The sequence below is a fragment of the Cavia porcellus genome, unplaced genomic scaffold, assembly GCF_034190915.1.
Source record: "Cavia porcellus strain 051 isolate PalLab524CR breed Dunkin Hartley unplaced genomic scaffold, mCavPor4.1 scaffold_24, whole genome shotgun sequence".
NCBI lineage: Eukaryota > Metazoa > Chordata > Mammalia > Rodentia > Caviidae > Cavia > Cavia porcellus.
Window position 1 is genome coordinate 19,268,302 of NW_026947507.1, and position 21,689 is coordinate 19,289,990.

The 21,689-nt window shown below is 34.0% G+C and overlaps 1 protein-coding gene and 1 pseudogene across 9 annotated transcripts in view; one reads left to right on the forward strand and one right to left on the reverse strand.

Annotated features, from left to right (window-relative positions):
• Aga (aspartylglucosaminidase) overlaps positions 1-21,689 on the forward strand; it is a 112,506-nt gene that overhangs the window by 35,575 nt on the left and 55,242 nt on the right. The window contains exon 10 of one of the 9 annotated variants that reach the window (XM_063234719.1): positions 10,398-11,115. The exons of the other annotated variants lie outside the window; for them this stretch is intronic. Coding sequence (XP_063090789.1) covers positions 10,398-10,403 — 6 coding nt within the window. The 3' untranslated portion in view covers positions 10,404-11,115. Of the gene's footprint in view, positions 1-10,397; positions 11,116-21,689 lie in introns of those variants that run through there. 9 annotated transcript variants of the gene reach the window in all.
• Positions 4,739-5,844, reverse strand: LOC100722160 (obg-like ATPase 1; annotated as a pseudogene).

Here is a 21,689-nt window from a genome sequence, read left to right on the forward strand (position 1 = left end):
CAGTTTTTGAAGTAGGGATATTTGGGTAGCATATGGGGAGAAGAGATACAAGAAGTGAGACTCAGCACCAAAACTTAGCCAACAGGAAGGCAAACTGGGGGTAATACAAGTGTGTGTGACGCAGTTGTGGGTAACAGGATAAATGGGAGGTCAATACAATGGAAGATAAGCTTTTGTATCTCCCAACTCATGGCCTCTCTCTCAGTCTGGACTGCCCTGGTCTACTATTGTGTTTTCATGTCTTTTTCATAAGAATTCTACAGGGTCTCTCTAATTCTTCTAACCTCCAAACCCGTGACTCTCATTATTATGCTTCCAGATTACAACTGCTTTTGTGATTTAATATTCTGAATACAGCGACAGAGATTTAATGTCTGAATACATATTATACCTACTAAGATTATAACGATGTAGAAAATATTTTCGTGTTTTGTTTCTCAGTTTTAAAAATTCTTTTCTTTGGGAGTTCTTGCAAAAGTATGCACCAGATAGCATTATATCAACTACCTGAGTTCTTCTAGCTCAATACTTTTAAAGTGGTTCCTAAGTGAGAAAATGACCCTCACTTACTTAAAGTTATAAGCCTCAAACTAGAGTCTCTGCTTAGCCTTTCTTAACAGGACACATGTAATCTCTAAGTTATTTTACCCCTATTTTATTTGAACTTATCCTCTTACCTCCATATAGACCGCCAGCAGTGTAGTAGAAATCACCATCAGCTCTTATCTGGATGATGACCATAGCTTCTCTCTTTCTCCTAGTTTCATTTTCTTGGGCATCTTTCTCATAGAAAGCATATTAGATGACGTCATTCCTCACTACAAAATTTTTAGTGGCATTTCACTGTCCACAGAGTGTTCTGCCCTCCTTTAAGTGAGGTACAAGGTCCTCAATGATATCACAATTATTAACATACCATGTTATGTATTACACTGTTTGCAGGCCCTGGTTTACCTCTCTTTTCTTCTCCACTGGAACATGTCAGCCACATTGCACACAGTATGTTACTAGGCAGAGTGAACTGCTGCTATGAATAAATATTTCTGGAAGTAAAAGAATAAATGAGGGAATTTAAAAATATACTTCTGAAAGTCACACTTTGGGTTGTTAAGATGGCAAAATTAAACTAGCTTCAACTATCAAAATTGAATTTTGATATAAGTTGTGATAAGTTCATTATTTCATGTGAGAAATGAGTTATGAGTAACTTTTTTTGAACCAAAGTAGTTGGTTTCAAATCTTCCTTCTACCCCTTTCCTTGAAAAAGTTATTTCATCTCTATAGGCTTCAGTTTTCTCACTGGAATATGGTAATTATAAAATATCTGCTTCATAGGGTTATTGTGCAGGTTAAAAATGTTAACATAAGGGCTGGGGATTGGGTTCAGTGGCATAAGTGTCAGCCTGGCAAGTGCAAGGTAATGAGTTTGATCCCTGGTACCAAAAAAAAAAAGTGAACATACAAAAATATAAAATAGGAAATAAGTTCTGTAAAAGAATTTACTATTATTACCATCCAAGTATGATAGTTATTAATGATTAAAGATATTTGAGAATAAATCAAAGTTTTGAAAATGTTATTATATACCATGCATACATATGGCAAGTTTTTAATATTTAAATGTATACCTTGTGTATATTCCGTTCTTCCATTTGAAAGAATACATATAAAGAAACAAGTTTTAAAGCAGGTTTTCGTTCATGCATGGTTGGGATAATTACAATACCCCCATTATTGGTAATCTCATTAGTGTTGGTCAAGATCATAGCAGTAGATCTAGGGATATAATTACAATTCCTGCCCATTTTTAAAGTGACATGAAATAGGAAGGCAGCAAGTAGTAATCTAAGTGTCTGATAAGAACGACAAGAAAAAATTTAAGGGAAGAAATTTTGCTCTGTGCCCCAGTCTTCTAGCAAATGGCCTGCAAGACACTGCATCCTCTTCCAGCTGAACCCACCTAGAAGGCTCAGTCCGTATTTTGGAAACCAACTCATTTCAGGAACAAAACGTTTTTCACAGAAACCTTCCTTCATTAGAAAGTCAATCATAGGAGATTGATACGCAAAAGGGAGTAAGATTCTATTTTTACCATTAAAAAAATTAAAAAGGAAAATAAGGACTTTGTCCTGAATTAATGCATCAAAAGCAAAATAGAGTACTAGTTTTGCGTTTAGTTGAAATAAAAAATATTTAATAGAATTAATGAACTAATGTAAATGATATTTCAAAGTCCCACTGGATAAAATATATTATAATTTTTCATTAGCATACAAATGATAAAATTGTTACTCTATACAAAATACAATATCAATTGTTGCTCAAGTTTTACAAATAGATTTTGAGTTATAGAATAAAAGCAAGATCCAACTATAAAATTACTGATCTTTAATCACATTTAGCTTTTCAGAAATATATGGTATAATCTTTTATTTCAATTTTGCTAAGTTTTAAAATGTATTATGAGAAGTGAAACAAAAAGATGTATTAAATAAGGTATTAGGAAATTGTTTTTTATTTCCTTATAATCAGCTCTTCTCAAACTTCTTGCTTGTCCATATCTAAATGGACACGAAGTATATTTGACTTTATCTTTGCATTATATCACATATCTTGTATTCTTTATGAATACAGTAGTCAGTAAACATTTGAGAGTTAATACATAAGAGTAGTGCAGGTAGGTAGAAGATGAAGGTGTGCTTTTCACTGTTTCCCATTATCTCTAGAATTATTTTACCTCGTGATTACATCTTTGCAAATGTCCCTACTTTCTCCTATGTGAATCCTCAGAGCACACTGCTAATCTTCATAAAACACATCTTCTCTATTAAAACTCTCCAGTACTCTTCTATAGGGTTAAGTCTGGTTCCTTAAGTGATTGAATCTCATTCTAACAGTTTAGTTTCATATTCGGTAACCTACATCCTTTGACCCTTCATTGTACAAGCCAATGTGTCATTATCCCTCAAAGTATGCCCTCGATCTATGCTACTCAGAATTCCTTCTAGTCTTCTGCATGTGATCCAAGGTAAACCCCAGGTGTGTATCTTTGGTTCAGTGGTCTCCCTTTCCTAGAACAACTGCCTTGCCAATTCAAAGTTCATATTATTTCCTTTAGGTATCATTAACATCCTATTTGGTATAAGAAGATTATTTTTAAAATTTTTATTTATATCAATGTATTCTTTTTCTAAATGGTAACATTACATTAATATTAATGAATTCTTTACATTGCATTCTAGTTTACTAACTAAAGTATTCTACATTATGAAATTTGTATACCCTGTAGGCTTTATTTAGACACAGTGAAAAGATGATTAGTTCAAATGTCTAAGGAATTTAGATATCTTCAAGTCCTATTTAGAGCTTTTAGTGTAAACAAAATAGATGGAAGAATTGGCTTGAGACTAAAGGAGAAACAATAGCAATGTATATCTAATATTTACTTTCTTGGGCTTCATCAGGTCTCTGAGGTAGCTCTTTGTGGGGTAGCTTTGGTGAAATTTTATTTCTCTAAGGCTTTGTGCTGGCCTCACTCTTCTTTCCCATTTCTACAATTATGAATATTCATCAAAGGTTCTCCTGCTATGGCAATGGTTAATAGCTCCACGATATAAAATCAAGTGTTGTGTTTGTTATGCTCTCTGCTTTCAAATTCAAGAACATATGAATAACTTAATTACAAAATTTTATATATTTATTTCAGAATGACATGGCATGCCTTTCATCTGAGATAGATTGATTGAGAGAATCAGACAGCAGAACATATCATAATCATTCATGTTGTCAAGAGAAATTAAATAGTAATGGTTACCTCCAAATGGCAAGGGAAAAAAAAAAAAACAGGTTTTTAAATGTGTAAATTACCTCTAGCTAATACTTTTGCATTAATTAGGAAAAAATTCTGAAACACAATTATATATATAATGAATGGGATTGTAGAATTATAAATGATTAAAAATATAGCAACTTTGAAATAAGAATGATATGATTTTTCTATCAGACACAGGTTTATAAGAACATTAAAAGGAAAAACAAAAAAAGTCATTTCCCTAAAAATGTATTTGTGACAAAGAGAAAGATATTTTACCATGGAGAAGTTAATGCTTCTTTTTGATTAATAGATTAAATACTTAAATCCAAGACTTTTGAGTTGCATTTCCTCAAACACTATTTAAAAAGTTAAACCAAAATAAGTGCACCAAGTTAAACCAAAATAAGTGCACCAGAAGTTTTAATATGTAGATTATTCAAGAAATCCAGGAGTACCCAAGAAATGCATGTGCTCACCATACTAATTAAGGAACAATGAATTTTCCTCTGAAAAAGATTAAATTTAACTCTCTCTAAAATAAATTAAAAATGTAAAAATAATTTTTGAATTAAAAACTCAGAAAAGCTAATCTTTTTTGGTTTTGTCAAATGTTTTATTGAGCGTAGACATGCAGAGTCCTATAAAACATGCAGTATCTGTAGATTGAAAAAGGACCACACCAAATTGTTCTCAGTGTCAAATGTGTCAGGCTTGGCATAAATGATGGAGATTAATGAAACAGCATGAGAGTAGAAGTTTGAAAAGCTTCTCCAGTTTGAGGTAGGGTCTTAATCACATGAAAATCAAGGCTGCTCACCTTTAGTAACTTACATTTCATGGGACATACACAGTATTTTAGAATTTAAAAACAAAAATAATTTGTGGAAGATTTCCATTGCCCAACTTTATCTGTCTCTTCAGTTTTCAGAAATTTTTATTTAAAAAAGCTATATGCCTTTTGGAAGTTGTGTGTTTATCTGAGCAATAACTAATTTTTTTTATCTCTGTTGATTGCTGAGGTATATTAAATCTGAAAAAGGCAATATCTCCATCTTCAACAATATAATTTCTGCCTTGTCTGGATTTTCCAGCTGCCTTGACTACATTTTCAGAACTTTCCTCTTTAAAATCTTCACGTTTCATTACTTCAGCCATAATGAATCCTTTTCCCAAAGTCTTTGAATCTTTCCTTTAGCCTGAGGAGCCTTGTCTCTTTCCTGATGGTTCACGTACATAATTCAGCTGGGCTGTAGTGGAAAAGTATTCCAGCTGGAGTGCTGCGGACCACTTGGGTAAAGCACTTTGTGTCGTGCTCACTTTCAGATACTTCTGTCTCTCCTCAACACTCAATTCTTGTAGCTTGAGTTCCAAGGCCCCACTGAAAAGAATAACCAAGGCATGTGGGTCATACTTGTCCAGCCACTCTTTGATATGTTATCAATCACTTGTTTTCCTTTCTAATGTAGTCTTTTTCAGAAAAGTTAACCAAGTAGACCATTGGTTTGGAAGTCAAAAAAGTGTTTATTCAACACTTTAGTCTCTTTGTCATTCCAATCATGATAGAAGTGAACAGATTTCTTTTGATCTACAAACCAGGATTTGACTTTGCACATTATGTCATATTCAGGTTTTAGTTTTTTATCTTCTCCTTTCAAGGCCACTTTTTCTGGTTTATCTATAATGGGCCCAATCATTTTCTCATCTTTAAGTTGAAGCTCTTCATGAATTATTTCTATATCTCAAATGGGATCTATACTTACATGGGTGACATCATCATCTTCAAAAGCACATGTTAGATGAAAGATCCCATCACAGGCACTAATACGTGATAAAAAGGCATTTCCCAAGCCCTATGCATTGTGAGCTCCTTTCACAAGGCCAGTTTTCTGCTGAAGCCTATTTGTTAATACATTAAAAAAGACAGATTTCCCAACAATTGCCAATCCAACAATACCAATTTTCAGTGATGTTCCAAATCTTCCAATCATTGAGGGTGGTTTAATTCTAACACCTCCCTTTTTGAGGGGCATTATGGTACAAGAGGAGGCTGACATGGGGTTCCGGGGAGTGGGAGACAAATCCTGAAAAGCTAATTTTTTTTTTTAAATGTGAGATTTACTTTTAGATGTTTACTTAATGAGGAAATGTTAGGTCTTTGGACAATATAAGGAAAATATGATGAACTAAACTGTTTATTATGTTAGTTGATGCACTGTGGTAGAAAACAAAAGTTAAATCAGCCTGAGAAAGTTCTTTGAAACAAAAAATGAAAACCTCTCAAAATAGAATAGAAAACAAGACATGTGGCATCAAATAAAAACCCAGATGTTATATGACTATCAGATTCTTAAAAATGGAAGAAGATATAGAACATGCAGATATAAAGTCTTTGGGAAAGCTACAAAAGAAAAAAAAAGGAGCAGAATAGCATTGCACATAGAAAAGCAAAAACCATCAATCTTCTCACTGAAAGTCTAGAATTTGTACTAATCCAGATAATATTTTATAAAATATTATGGAATTATACTACAGAAATTTGATAATGATAAAGTACTCTAAAATTGGGATGATCAGGAGAAATACAAACTTACCATGCAGAAATTGGTATGACATCTGACTATCCACACTATACTGGCAAATCTCTCCTTTAGGGAACAATAATTTGGGGAGAGATATAGGGCTATATTGAACAAAAGTGCTCACTGGAAGTACCTGAGGATTAAGCCACCATCTAATAAGAATCAATGTCTTCTTGGAGAGTGAACACTTCAAAAAAATGTATCACTTGTTACTTAAATTTAGAAAACAATCTATGACAAAATACAAGTATTGTAAAGCAGAGTCTATAATCAGCATGAAATCTGTATACTATTTGAAAACACCCTAGAGCAAACTTAGGAAAATGTATACTATCAATAAAAAAGAATGTGCAATTCCTAAACTTTATTACCCCAATTTCCATCTTTCTTTCTTCCTCTGATTCTTTTATCTTCACTAAATACTGACCTAATTTCCCCAATTTCCTACACATGGAAACTCACAGATAGCATGGTTAACTGTCAAAGACAGTAGTTTCAAAAATGTATCCTTTCAAAGCTCTTAAAATTTTCCAAGTAAGAATGACTATCTCATATATTGTGACAAGTTAGAGATAATCTAGAAATCCAAAAAATTATCACAGAAATAATTCAAGGAATATTACTGTTATTCCAATCTCTCAATATGAACCTACTGGAGTTATTTTTGTTCCTTTCTTCTTCATTCCCTGTTATACTTAAAGACCTGCAGTAACTGCCCACAGCCCACATTTAAGAGTTTGGTCTTGATTCATATTTGTCTGTACTTTTTCAACACAGGGGTCCCAAGTGGGTTGCCAAGGACTCTATCTTTTTAGGGATTTTAATAGAGTACAACCATGAGGTGTGACGGGTTTAAAATTGAGGAAAACTGGGAACTCCCTATGTTTAGGCAACAAGATTAATAGCTCAGGTAAAACTGATTAAATTGGGAACAAATGGGAAGATGAGTCACAAAGAAAGCTGGCATTCTCAAGAGAGCAGTGATTCTTCCCTAAGGATTGGAAGGGTGACTGACTTCTCAAAGTGATCCAGACTTAATCCTAAGGCTTATACCTAAGGGTGTCATTGCATTTGTTTTGCCTCCTATTTTGAGATCTGGTCCACAGCAAGAAGTGTGTGTCTTCTTGACATCTGGTCCTCTGTGCCAGCTTCTTTGAGGGACTAGCCCTGTCTGACTGCCTATAATATTTCTAACTAGCTCAGCTGGCTGTAACAATAATACACTACCTGAATTTGGATTCTTGAAAGTACAAACTGAAAGAAATGTGACAAATCCAATAATATTATAAGAAATGAAATGGATATATGAAGCAAGTCAGGGAATTACCATGAAGTTGAAAAAGGTGCTGGGGACAGGAAAATTTTAAGAGTCTAAAAAAAGGAACAGTACAATAGGATAGCTACAAGACTTTTAGAAAAATTTTCTCTGTGAAATGGTGAGTGCAAAAACTATAAATGACTTTGAGATGACTTTAGATAACATTATGGATAATAGTCTCTAAAGTATTATTAAGGGAAAGCTCTAATATTGAAATACAATTTAATTATTTTGAGGTTAAGATCATGGAGGATAGTTTTTTTTTTTTTTTTAAAGGAACTCTCTGACTATGGTCAGAGATATACTCATAACAAAAATTGTAGAAAGTTTAAGACCTAAATTACTGAGAAAGGAAATAGAGTTTGACTCCATCTACCACTTATTGACTGGCCAATTCACATGTTCTTTTAAGCTCAAAGTATCTACAAATTGTGGGGGACCACTGGGACAACTCTCCATTTTGGATAAACTTGGCCTACCTCCCTGTATTGATATGTACATGGCTGGCTAGGCTATTTCTTTTTCCCTTCAGTTGGCTTTAAGCAATGTAAATTGGGCTAGCTGCGAAGCTACTGTGTAATATCTGAAGCAAGATGACAGGTCAGTGTTATCCCACCCAGGGACTCCCGAAATACATGGTTGAGCCAGGCAGGATGGTGAGCTGTGCTCCACGCTGTCAGCTGGGACCCAGCCTCAAGAAAGAGGCTATGACTTCCCAGGGCAAACAGTATTATACATCAGAACTGATGCACTGACCCCAAATTATTAGCTATTATATCAATTGTTATGCAGATTGCTCTCTCTGTGTTTCTTGCCCTCTGCATATGGCAAAGGTGATCTCAGACCTCCTACCTAGCCCAGCTCACACTAGTCAAGGTAGTCACCTATTTCTGCCACTCTCTCATCCACTTACAAGCTACTCCCCTCATGGAGAATCAATCAAATCTGGGAAGGGCTCTGGGCTGAGGCCTTTGTTCTAATGAACCACCATCTTGACTAGATTTAGGAGCCCCTGGCTCCCCCTAACTGTGTATGTGTCTCAGTGTCTTTATTCTCACCACTGGTTCCACTGGAAGTGGTAGAATTCCAGTAATGTCTCCTTGGGATTATAATTATAAACTTCCTGGATTGCAATGAGGACAAGAAAGGGTTCTGTGTACAAATGAAAGAAAAGATGTATGGTTAAGAAAGATATGTAATGTGGGCTTGGCACAGCACATTGATTATGGTAAGCACTGAGTAGTTGTTAGAAATCTATAGGCCTTCCCTATAATTTTTGAATAAAGAAGAAAAGAAAGGAATTGAAGGAGGAACTGAAAGGAAAAGGGAAGGGAAGGGAAAGGAGAAGAGAAAGAGGAAAGAGAGGGGCGGAGAAGGCAAGGGAAGGCAAAAATGTCATGGTACAAGGGCCTGGGCAGAGGATTGCTGCTCATTATATGGCAGCCAGAAAACAGGGAGAGAGATGGGGAGGAGCTTGACACAAGAACACACCCTTCCAATTAACGACCCACCTCTAGCCAAGCTCCATCTCCTAGCAGCATATTTAGTTACTGAACTCATGGGTGAATCCACTGATGAGGTGTCACCCTCATGATGCAGTCATCTAACACACATGTGACAATATTGGGGGACATTTTGGATCCAAAGCATGACATGAACAGAGTAACAAAAGATATACAAATTACTTAACATGCAGACAGACAGGAATCATACAAAGTTAAAACTTAAAGAAGGATAAAACGGGTGAAGTTTAAGTACTTTCTTTGCAGGGGAAAGGGAATCGGTTGCTGTAGAGATTTTAAAGGAAGAATAAATGAGTTTTAGGAAAGAAGAACAGATCATAGCCTGAGACAACATTCTTGTGAGCTCTGGTAGTGGAATTAACTCTAATCTTCCTTCTTGGAGTTAATCTTCTGGGATGATTTAAACTCTAGGCAAATTGAGGACTTCAAGGAAAGTCCTAACCTGTGTATAGTATAGAAATAGGAAAGATGCAAGCAAAAGTCAGAGAGACACTGGTTCTCCTTTAATTGAGAACATTCAACACTCCAAAGCTTTACACTTGGGTTGTTTCCTGAGACTCAACAGAAAGAGGCAAGTGAGACAGAGAAAGAGAGGGAGGAGAAACGGTAATGGGTATTTCAAACAAGATACTTTTGAAATCAAATGCACTGCTCAGTCAACCTGAAAAGAGGATGTGAAAAATTAGATTAGTATAAATGATTGATATGGAAAGAAATCAAATAATCTGACAAGTTAATGTGTCTTTAGTAACCCTCTACAAGGAAGAAAAGACAATGGAATTTTAAAATTATGGGTAGAAGTAAAATATTTTTAAATAAATAGTCCTGAAGTAGCAGTAGGCACTGTCACAAACAGTATAGTGCGCCCAAATTCACACTGCTTAGAAGTTACAGTTCAGTGGTCTATTAGAAAAATAGAAAATCTGGAACTACATTTAGATATAAACATGGTTTGGGAAAGAAGAACTGTGATCATACTTGTCTAGTGTTGCTTTGCTATATCATAAAATTTTCATGTCCGTAAAATTTTCTGAAATAATTATAATAAAAAGGAAATATGAAAACAATACTACTAAAGAAACACAGGTTTTATAAAGTCAGTTAAACATCAGGCTCCGCCTTTTACTATTTTTTATAAGGCTATAAAATTTTCCCTGTGGCAGGTCTGAAAGACAACTGTGGAAGACCAGTAAAGCTTGAGACAGTTATTTCCAGCCATTTCCTTCGTTGCCTGAAATCCTTCTTCATGCCCTCGGTCTCCTGACAAACTCTTAGAAAACAGTTCCTGTCTTCTTGTGACCTGGAGGAATTCTCCTCTTTCACACTCTGAGCAGCAGTCACTTTTCGGTGTTCTTTAAGACAACTTGGTAACAGCTCGGAACAACAATCTGTAGGAAGACAGCAAACACCTCCACCCTCCCCTCTCTCCTCAATTGCTCTTTAAATTCTACATAGATCATATCTTCTGAAGAGCTTTATCTCTGAGAATAGAGATAGTTTTTAATTACTAATCTAGAGGGCCTGTGCACAGTGGCCCATAAGCTAGAGGCTAGAATATTTTTGACACCAATCTCTTATTGAGATTAGACATCTGAGATGCTTAACTTACTTTATTGTATTTTTTCAAAGAAAAGCATTTCCTTAGATATGAGGCAATTAGCATTTTTAAAGCATAGGTTTAAAAGTATTTTAAGTTTTTGATAAAATAATTCATAACTGAGAAGTTTTATGATACTTACTGTTGACCTTTATTTATGACTGAATTGTTACTAGGAAATTCTGTCACTTATAGGGAGATATTGTGTAATTTGGTTTAAGGAACCTAACTCTTTGCTCACATGATGCCAAACTGACCTGTCCAATAAAATTTAAAAGTAAGAACTGCTGTGTGTAAGAAGGAATTTAATCAATTACAATAGAATTTTCTTTACTTATTGGCAAATACAAAAAGTATATTCTTTTCCCTACAAGTATTTGTGTACTAATCAATGATCAATTTAAAAGCCAAAAAGAATAAATCCTCAATAAACCACATGGATTCTAGCAAAGTGTTTTAATAAACTAAGAAAACATTTTCAAATGGATCTATTTTAAGTAATTAAGAAAATGATATTTACTCCAGGCTAGTCCCTTGAATTTTTTGCTTAAAAAATAAAACTGAGGTAAGATTTTTTATTTCAATATCTGTCTTTCAATTAAAAGCAATGAAATACAGTAAAAAAATTACATAAGCTAATTGACATTTCATTGATCCTTTATTGTATTTCCCCTCATCATTAAAGTCTGAGAGTTTTTGTTGCAGAAATATAAAATTGGAATAAATAAAAAGAATCTCAAGTACTCTTAGCATCTCAAGGAAGTAGAAAAAGTTCAAAAGGTTACATAAGGGGAGTCATAGGTTTAAAAACAGATTCAAATACCACAGAGACCAGACCAATGCAAATCGACCTTGCTAAAAACCTCGGAAGCTTTTAGGAGGTACATACTGAGGCCTGGGCCACACTCAGAGGTTCTGATTCAACTGGCTTGGTAGGTTTTCTGATCATTGATGTTTTAAAAAGTGTTCTGCATTCTTTCCTTTTATAACCAAGTTACAAGGAATTCCCTGCACCAGACTACGACTTCTCCAAGTGTGGTCTCTGGGCCCTAGCAGTCCCAGAGGTATTCTCACAGGATCCACGAGTCATAATAGTTCATGATAATTCCAAGGCATCATCTGCCTTTTCCCTGTGTGGATGTTTACAATGATGGTGCAAAAACTGAGGAATGCACCTCACCACTGTTGGTGCCTTGACATTGAAGCCAGTGGCACCAGATTAATCTAATTATCACCATGTATTATACAGTTATGTTTCTGTTTTTTTTTTTTTAAAGGCAGATCCTCTGAAGAATATTCTTTATGGAGCAGAAAATAGTATTTATTTTTTAAATAGCTATCCTTGATTGCATGTCTTTTTAATAGTCTATGACAAAATAGGAATACAAATCATACTTCTACAGTATACTGGAGTACAATGTCTTGAGGAAAACTCACCTCTGATTGAGTTATGAGCTAAAATTTGTCAGTTTTCCTGAAATATCATTTTTATTTGAAAGACCAAATGACATATAACTACAATTATACAGAGTTGGGTGTTTGGCAAGCATTAATTGAAAATCATTAAAGTGAGCTTGATACTTCAAGGAATGTATCAGTATATATTATCAAGTATACAGCTTAAATTTTCATGTGGAAATTACATTATGGAACATTTACATTCACAAGTGTAAAACAAGATTCCTACGATGTAAAGACTTTTCTATGAGATCAGTAGTTATAATAAGTGCTATTTTAATATAATGCAATGAAATCATCAACATTTGTAACAGCTGCACAATCAGTCAACATTTTCCAAATACCTGATACACGATATTACAGTATTATGGATAAGAGAAATAGGCCAGAGTACAATAGGCAATGGATTTCAATTTAACACAGCAAAATAGGTTCATTGCTATGATGGCAGTTTTCACTTGTCAACTTTTTTGTAATATTAAATAAGAATATACAAAATTGTCTGAAAAGGCAATTAAAATACTGTTTCAAATCACATAGCTGTTCAAGGCTGAGTTTCCTTTAGAAACTTCAATTAAAAGATCACATTGCAATACTAAATTCAAAAGCAGAAATGAGAATCCAGCACTCTTAATCCAGACATTCAGGACATTGGCAGAAACTTAAGAGTATCAAATTTGGGTTTTGTTTTGAAAATGTGATTATTTTCCATAAAGTATTCATTTTGTCCACATGTTTTGGGGTTTACAAGTATTTGTATCAGGCCTCACATTTAAATTTGAATATAAGAATGGATAAATATAACTCACATAAACATTACTGTTCTGAAAAATTTTTAAGCACGTAAAGGGATCTTACAACCAAAATATAAGAATGTGTTGCATTAAACTAAAGGAGTGGGTCCTGAAGACTTTTTAGATGGATGCAGTGATGCACCTAACAATACAGAAGGAGATTGAGGGAGTTGAAATGGGAACTTAATACAAAAGTCCAAGGTAAGCCAGGAAAGTTCTGAAGGATAAACAGCAGAGTCAATCAGAAGTGAAAGACCAAACAGATGGTTTTCATAGTGGAGAAACCACAATGGTATAAAATGAGAGTGATCTGAAGCAGAGGTGCATACTGGAAAGGAAGATGCACATATTTTGATTGTCCTCAAGAAAATTTTTCTTATTCTGAAAGTAAAGAGTCAGAATTTGCTCTGAGATATTGTCCCTGGGTGACTGTCACAGACAGATAGACGACATGTTTAAGTGAAAAGTTTAATTCTTGAAGAGTGTTATAAAATAAATTGTGCTTTGGTCTGAAACAGTAGTTGCTTCCTGAAAAACTCTTTGCAATAATTTAGTGATTTTGTAAAATCTGATACAAGGTGAGGTGATCTCTGAATATGCCAGTTTAGGCTTGTGTATTCTCTTGATTTCTCCAAGATGTTATACAATATACACCTCCAGGCTTGGCATGTAAAAGAGTAGCAGAAACTTTCTGCTGTGATCTGAATAATGACATTCATCAAAATACACAGGTCAAAACCCCTGAGAATGTAGAGAGAGGCCCTTTTGTGTTTTAAGTCATACAAGCTCCAAGGGATTAGTGCTACTATAAAATAAATTGAAAGCTCCTCCTTGCCCTGAGAGCATCTGAGGATGCAACAAAAGCAAACCCTCTTGGAAGCAGAACTGAGACTTTTACAGGCTACTGAATGTACTGGCACCTTGATCTTAGACTTTCCAACCTTCAAAATTGTGAGCAATATATATTTTTCTTGTTCAAAAATTACTCAGTCTGTTACTGTTATATCAGCAGGAGCAGACGAGCAGACTGAGACCCCTGCCATGAATCCCTTATGTTTGAAACCATGAAATAAGGACTCTCTCCCTAACTTGTAATCTAAGGGCATCAACTCTTGCTCAGGAAAAGTCAGACATTGAATGCAAGAGCTGAATGTTATAGAGAACAAGACATTTTTAGGGCTATGATTTGCTTTTCTGAAAGTCAGGATTGTTACTTAAGGACGTCTGATACAATGCATTTATAAGGGCTGTCTCTGACATGCTGCTCTTGCTTAACCATGCTTCCTGTGAAGGGCTGCTTGAAAATCAAATTGCCACATTATATTCACGTCATATGTTATGCCTGGAGGATTGTTCTTTTAGATAGATTGGTCAGGGTATGCTATGCACAGAAGAGCAATAAGCAACCAGCTTGATATTGCTACTGAATCTTTCCTCTCATGAAGAGAATGCCAAACTAACATCATACAGCAATCTTGAGAAACAAGAGCCTCTTCAGATCAAGTAAAGTATGGAAAAAAGAATGCCTCTCTCCTTGAATAAATATTGCTTTATTCAGCAGTAGTATTTTCATTCTTTAGGTACAGCTGAAAAGTTCTCTGATAGTCTCAGTTTCAACATTTCCCTGGATACTCTTACATAATTTGGGTTCCAATCCCTTTCATCAGATTTGTGCAAAGTAGGCATGTGTATAGTCATGGATCTTCAAGGACATGCAGATTGGAACTCATGACTAACAGGCAAGGATATATACTCTACTTCCTGAGAGATAAGTATGAAAAGTCAGTTCTTAAAAGGTTTACTCATGATGTATATATATTTTTTTTATTTTAAAGAGAATAGAACCTAACAAAATAAAACAGAATAAAGCCAATCAAAACAAAACAGTGCAAGTGGTACAGAACTTAGACATAGGATAACAGGAAATCAACATGGATATCATAATATATCTTGTTATCTTCATAACCATTGTCCATACCATCAGACAACAAAATCAAATAAAACAAAACAACAAAACCAATCAGAACATTGAACGAAAAAACAAAAACAAAAACAAAAAAAATGAATTGGAATGAAATGAAACAATGAGAACAATATTGGATTTCAAAAACAAGACAGAGGAAAGCCCCCCATATTTGCTATTTTTTATACTGTCATCCTCTCAATAATGCTACCAGCCTTAAGCCTGCAAAGTTAATTAAACAATATAAGCAGTTAGTTGTTTTTGTATCTCAGTGGGTACAAAATGGAGTGGGTACACAGGCTATTAACTCAGCCTGTGTTTCTCTGAATCAGCTGGTTGCTTCTAGGCTGGTGGAGGGTGGGCTGAGGGGAGGGCAGTGTTCTTGATTCTCAGCGTGTGCCCTGGTTGGCTCATGGGAAGGGCCGATTGGCATCCAGCTGTAGTCCTTCCAACCTAGCATGGAGTCTCATGATGTATTTTTAATATCAGACTTATTCTGTGATGCCATCTGAGGGAAAATAATTTCAAAGTAGTCTAAAATACATGAAATCATGTTGGAAATATATAAAGAACATGAGGCCCATATTGTCCATTGCATTTTTTCTGAGATGTGCAATGTTGAAGGCAATATCATAAAACTACTATAAGCTAATAATACATTAACTTTGTAATACAATAGGATGTTTAGCTAATTAATCATTGTTCTCAAAGATATAAAATAGAAGTATTTATGGTAGAATAATAAACATTTTATGAGATGCAAAAAAACATTTTATGAGATGCTACCTTTTTAAATGATTTAATAAGATTTAAATCATCAATAGCAACTTTTTAAATACAATTTAAAAGCCCTATTAATTGAATGTCCCAAAAGGAATATTTCTTTGGAGGAAGTATAATAAGGGGAAATACTAATAGATTTAACTTGATAAATACAGGCAAAAAAAAGCTTGTGGATGCGTTCTTCAGAGTGCTTTTGTTTTTTTAGTGACCTAGCAAACAATATAATCAACTGAAAGTGAAAATGCAAAAGACTTTTAAAGTTTTGATGATTGAAGAGAGAAGGAAGTAAAAATAATACAAGAATAGAATGGACTAAGAAAATAAATTATTACTACTGGAAGGTATTGAGAACTCCCTTAATGTTAATGATACTAAATTTGAAATAAGGGCCAGAGATTTAGCTCAGCGGCATAAGCAACTGCCTGGCAAGTGTGAAGTCATGAGTTCGGTCCCTGGTACCAAAAATAAATAGATAAATTAATTAATTAAAATGCAACCTATTATGTGATTTGTTTTCAAATTAGATTCATAGATGTTGACACATGATAGCTTTGATTTAAACAGGCTACGGTTTAACAGCCAAGAAGAGTGAACTTAAGTTCCATTAATCATGATCTATTGTATCTACTACATGGATGTCTAAGAGTATGCACCTGGTCACATAGATAATTGGCTCCAGTACCACCAAATGCAGCATTCTTTACCACACAAGTCTGGTTTTGGTTTAGACTAAGGAGAACTAGCAGAATGTATACTGTAAATGAGCAAAGAAGGATAACTAATCTTGAAGATTATTAGCTTTTATATTTTCCTAGTTACGTAGCTAAAAAGAATAGAAGAAAAACTTTTTTCCACCAGCTGCACTTTATATATGCAGACAATACAAGTATAATTATAATAGATAATATATACAGACTAGATATATACTTTTGACAGCATATCTTGGCTAAGTAATGATTCTGGTAGTCCCTAAAAGACTCATTTACAGACACATTTTTGTGTTTATATTTATATATTAATGTAATAGTAGACATGAGGAAAGACCTGAAAAACGTTCACACATCAGAATCTTCAAAATGTAATTTTTAAAAATTACAACTACATGATTACATTATCTATCTTCTCTGGGCAATACATGCAGTCTGGAAGACAAAAAGCAAATAAAGCTTTATATTAGTAGTGCATTGTAATTGATGAAATTGTTTCTCATGAGGGTAAAGTTTAGATATTCTGATTCTACTATGTATATACATAGAAGTAGAAGGTTAAATCAGTGCCAGATAATTGAAACCATGTTTCTCACTATTGAAATAAGGATTTGGAGTTAAACACAGGAGAAAAGAAGGATGCATCTGGTAACAGATTATAGGAGAGGACATCAAAATAAACACTTTTAGCTTAATGCAGACACAGAAACAAATAAACAATTATTTGTAGCTATATGTATACAATGAATTAGTAGATGTATACCTATATTTTCTGTTTCTGTCTGCTAAGATAGACTAGGTTCAGTGATGTTTCAATGGAGTATTACACACAAAGGCTTAAGATCTTAGTTTGTAATGCTATATCCCAAAGGTTACTACAAGAAATAGGTATTTCTAGTATTGCAGGAGGAAATGAGCAAGACAAGCCCAAAGCACTCTTTAGGGCCAGAAAGCTAGCAACTATCAAAAACAAAAATGATACCAAAGTGGGAGGGGGAGAGATTGAGCTTCTCATTTTAGGTGTTTTTCGACTACCACTGCCAATTTGAAATGAACTCATTCCTGTTATTTTTTGAATGGAGAAGAATAGCAGAATTGAAGGGTACATATTTGTGGTGAAGCATTGTGCCATGTGCCACTCTACATTACTACTTAAAGAAGAAAGGAAGACAGATACACAGGGGGAGGGAGAGAGACAACAGTCAGTTTGGATGGTGAGGACGGCTTCCAGGTAAGAATATACTTTACATATTCTCCTAGGTCAGCCCCTCTTCTTCAGGCACACAGCAGTAACACGTTTGGGAAAGGACAAAGTGTAGGGCCATACCAAGGCCAACCAGAGATCATTACTTCTTTGGCTGCTAAGGGGAACAAAAACACAGAATTATAGTTCAGGCTGAAACTAGTAGAGTAGCATGCAGATGCTACTAAGATTATTTTTCTAACCTTGATGGAATCATGTGCAATGAAAGAAACTCCGTCTCTCCACAGCAATTGTGGCTGCTTTCATTATTGAAAAACAGTGCATGCTTATTACAAAAACGTGAGAAATATAGAAAAACAGAAGATGAAAACTATGCCAAATCTTGTCCCAAAGATAAATCATTTATCCATACAGTTACATATACGTATATATTACTTGTATATTTTAATGTAACTATAATGTCACAATACCATTTATATTCTTTGATAGTATATGTTGTCACCTTCTTGGCTAGTGTATTGCTGGAAACTAGACATTCATGTCCTGCCTGTAAAGAAATATCACAGAGCTCTTGACTGCCACAGAAAGCCAGAGAAATAAAGTTTTGCAGCCAGAAGGTGAGCTGATTGTCTCAATGACCAGAGCTATAATTCCAAAATCATTTGGAATGGAATAAATTCCACAAATCACCATAATGAGAATTCATTTCAGATCTTAAACTTAACTTGAGGAGAAAAACAATTAAGAATAAAAAGACATAAAGTGCATTTATGGGAGGTGACACTGTTGGAATGGCAGAGAGAAAAAGGAGCAGGAGGGGAAGAAAAAGGAGAGCAAAAGAAAAGAGAGAGAGAGAGAGAGAGAGATTGGGAGAATGATTACAAAGTAATATTCAAAAATAGCTTGCAAGCTAAAATTCCAAAATATACGAGGAAAAATAAAATAGGTAGGACGGCCGAACAAACCCTCCCAAATCAGGAGATTAATTTTGCTCCAGAGGAAATAAAACAACAGAATACTCTGAAAATTACATTAAAAGTAATTCAAAAAATACCTTACCAATGATTATAAAAAGAACAATTTTTAAAATTTGAAAAAAAACACATACTTTAAAATAAAATCTGTGAGATAACCCCCAGACTACATAAGTCTAAAACAGAAGAGATGAATTAAAGTATTAATTCAAAAAGAATTCATTCTGTTTCAGAATATAAAAGAATATAAAAGTAAGAACATTAAGAATAAGAATAAGAAGCATCACATTAATTTAAAAACAAGCCAAATGAAAGTAAACCCAAAATTTTTCACACTGAATGACAGACGGAGAATCCTCAAAGTTACTGCAGGCACTGAAGGATGGTGTTATGGAAAATATTAGCAGCTTGGACTTCAGAATGTGGCTGAGGCAGAAATAAAGCACAAGAAGATTAATTGCCTTGGTTCTTATTAGCGGGGCCTTCACACACAAATGCATTGTCAGGCAGATGATAGAAGCTTGAGAAGTAAAATGGGTGTAAGTTTGTAAACTATTTAAATGCAAGTGACATTCTTTTAGGTTTTGGAGCAATTCATGAGAAGGGGTAACTAGGGTGAGGACCAATGTGTGTCCTATAGAAAGCAACAGAACTGTATTCACAGAAGAACAATAAGCAACAAGGTTACCACAAAGACCCAGCCCATCTTGGAATGTGAATCCATTGTTTTAAGGCCTGACTTTTAAAGATAATTCATAAATCTGGACTTGTCAGATGACACTTTCCAATTTTAAATGCTGACAGGTAATTTAAAAAATAGAGCCATATATAACTCAACTGGCCAAACTGCAGGCTAGATTTTCACCTGCTGAATTTGGACAAAGGAGCACAATTAATTGAAATTTTATATTTCTCAATAGGCTAGATATAATCTTATGGGTTTCTTTAAAAAAAATATTTTGTCACTATCCTTTTCAGTGTCTTTCTTTTCAAATTGTGACATGCCAACTTTCTTACAAAAAGAGGCCATTTCCTACCCACGTGCAGAGATAGCATTATCTTTTACCATTGTAGCCAGAGTATGTCAGGTAATATTCGATTGGGTACTATTAAATCAATAAATTGCAAAACATAATAATTATAGCCTCATAAACATGTGTTGTTTTTCTTTTTAACTGGGAAGAATTATCAGTTAAGCTACATTCTCTTTCACAAATAATAGCAAAATATACATAAATTTTAAATAGTCTGATTTCTTGTGATACAATACTTTACTTTTGAAAGGAGTTAGTTGGACAGCAAAAAAAGCATATTAATCTATTATATAACATTTGTTAATATGTTGGAGGAGAAAAAGTCACATTTAAAAATACTTACCATCTTCAATTTGCTCACTTTTATTCCACATAGAAGTATCATTAGTAAGAAATCCAGATGTTATAAAATAATTATGATGAAAAGAATATACTCAGTCTGTTTCTTCTAACAGCTGTAAGTAGGCCAATAAGCAATCAGTTTCTGATTTTTCATGATGTTTGTATATATAACACGATACAGGTGTGTGTTATTTGTACAATGGAGTATAATAAAATGTTATTTCAATATTTTTGTGAGGAAAAAATGGGAAAGACCTACCCATTTCAATTACAAGTGCTCTTCTTTTACTCAGTAGAAAGATAGTTTTTTCTTTAAATATTTCACTGGGAACATTTCAGATTTTCAGCTAATAGGAATATCTCAGCAATTCTGCTTCTTTAATAAATTAGTTAATTTGCTAAGTTATGTTTTACAGCTCCAATTACTTGAATATTTATTGTAAAGCACCAATTACAATAAGTTCTATTTCATAATTAATGAAATCTGGAAAAATTATTCTAACTGGTAAGGTAAGATCTCAATATATTCTGAAAATTTTATCTATCTCCTTGATATTATTCTCTTTCATGAACACTTGGTAGTGAGAAAGATCAGAAGAAATATATTTGTTAAAGTAGAGTCATAAATACTTTAATGGTAAGGACAGCCACCAATAATAACATACTACTTGAGTTATATTATGCGTGCTTTTCTTTCCAAAGCAAACTGTCATTTGGGAGACATTTTCTAAAATTTAAAAAAAAATATTTCTGAGACTTAAACTATCCCTTCTTTTGTAAGACAATTAACTATAATTTTGGACCTACCACAGTGATTTCTGATGACAGTATTCAATAATTATATCATCTTCAAACCTATTTTGATTTTTTACTCTTTAGTTTAAATCCATTATATTCTTGAACTTTACATCAATTCATTGTTCATTCTTTTAAAACAGGAGTCTACCTTCTAATTATCCTAGGCTATAATTTGGTTTTGCTCACTTTTTCCTTCAAATTTTCTCATATTTCTATTGTTCCCAACAGTCCAAAATAGTAGAATTGTCCTTGACTTGAATTTACTGTTTTTCTCCTCTGCCTTGGTGTTATCCAGTCCTGAACATTTCTAGTACATGTTCTTAACAGAATCTTTCCACTGCTGAGATTCTTATTTATATCGTAATCATTTTCAATATCAAATCTTAACCTCATCTCATTTATAGCCTTCTTAAATCTTTAATCTCTGAGTTTCAGACCATCTGCAGTTCTGTTGCTTTACTATTATCGCTCCATTTTTCAAAGCTCTAAATTTCTGACCTTTTCTATAAGCTTTGATGACTTCATCATCCAGTTTTTAAACACTCAGTAGCTGTGCCTTTCTCATATTCTCTTGAAAATTTCACTTAAAAAGTCATTATACAAGGTACCTATTTTCCATTTTGTTTCTATAAACTTCACTTGCATGGTATCATTTAATATGCACCAATTGAACTAATTATATGCCAAGAAATATGTTGGGGGCTAAATAGAAAATGGTAGGCTGTAGACAGGGTACTACCATTGTTTATGAATTGATTATTCAATATTATTCAAATGAACAGAAATTTATATTTTAAGCTG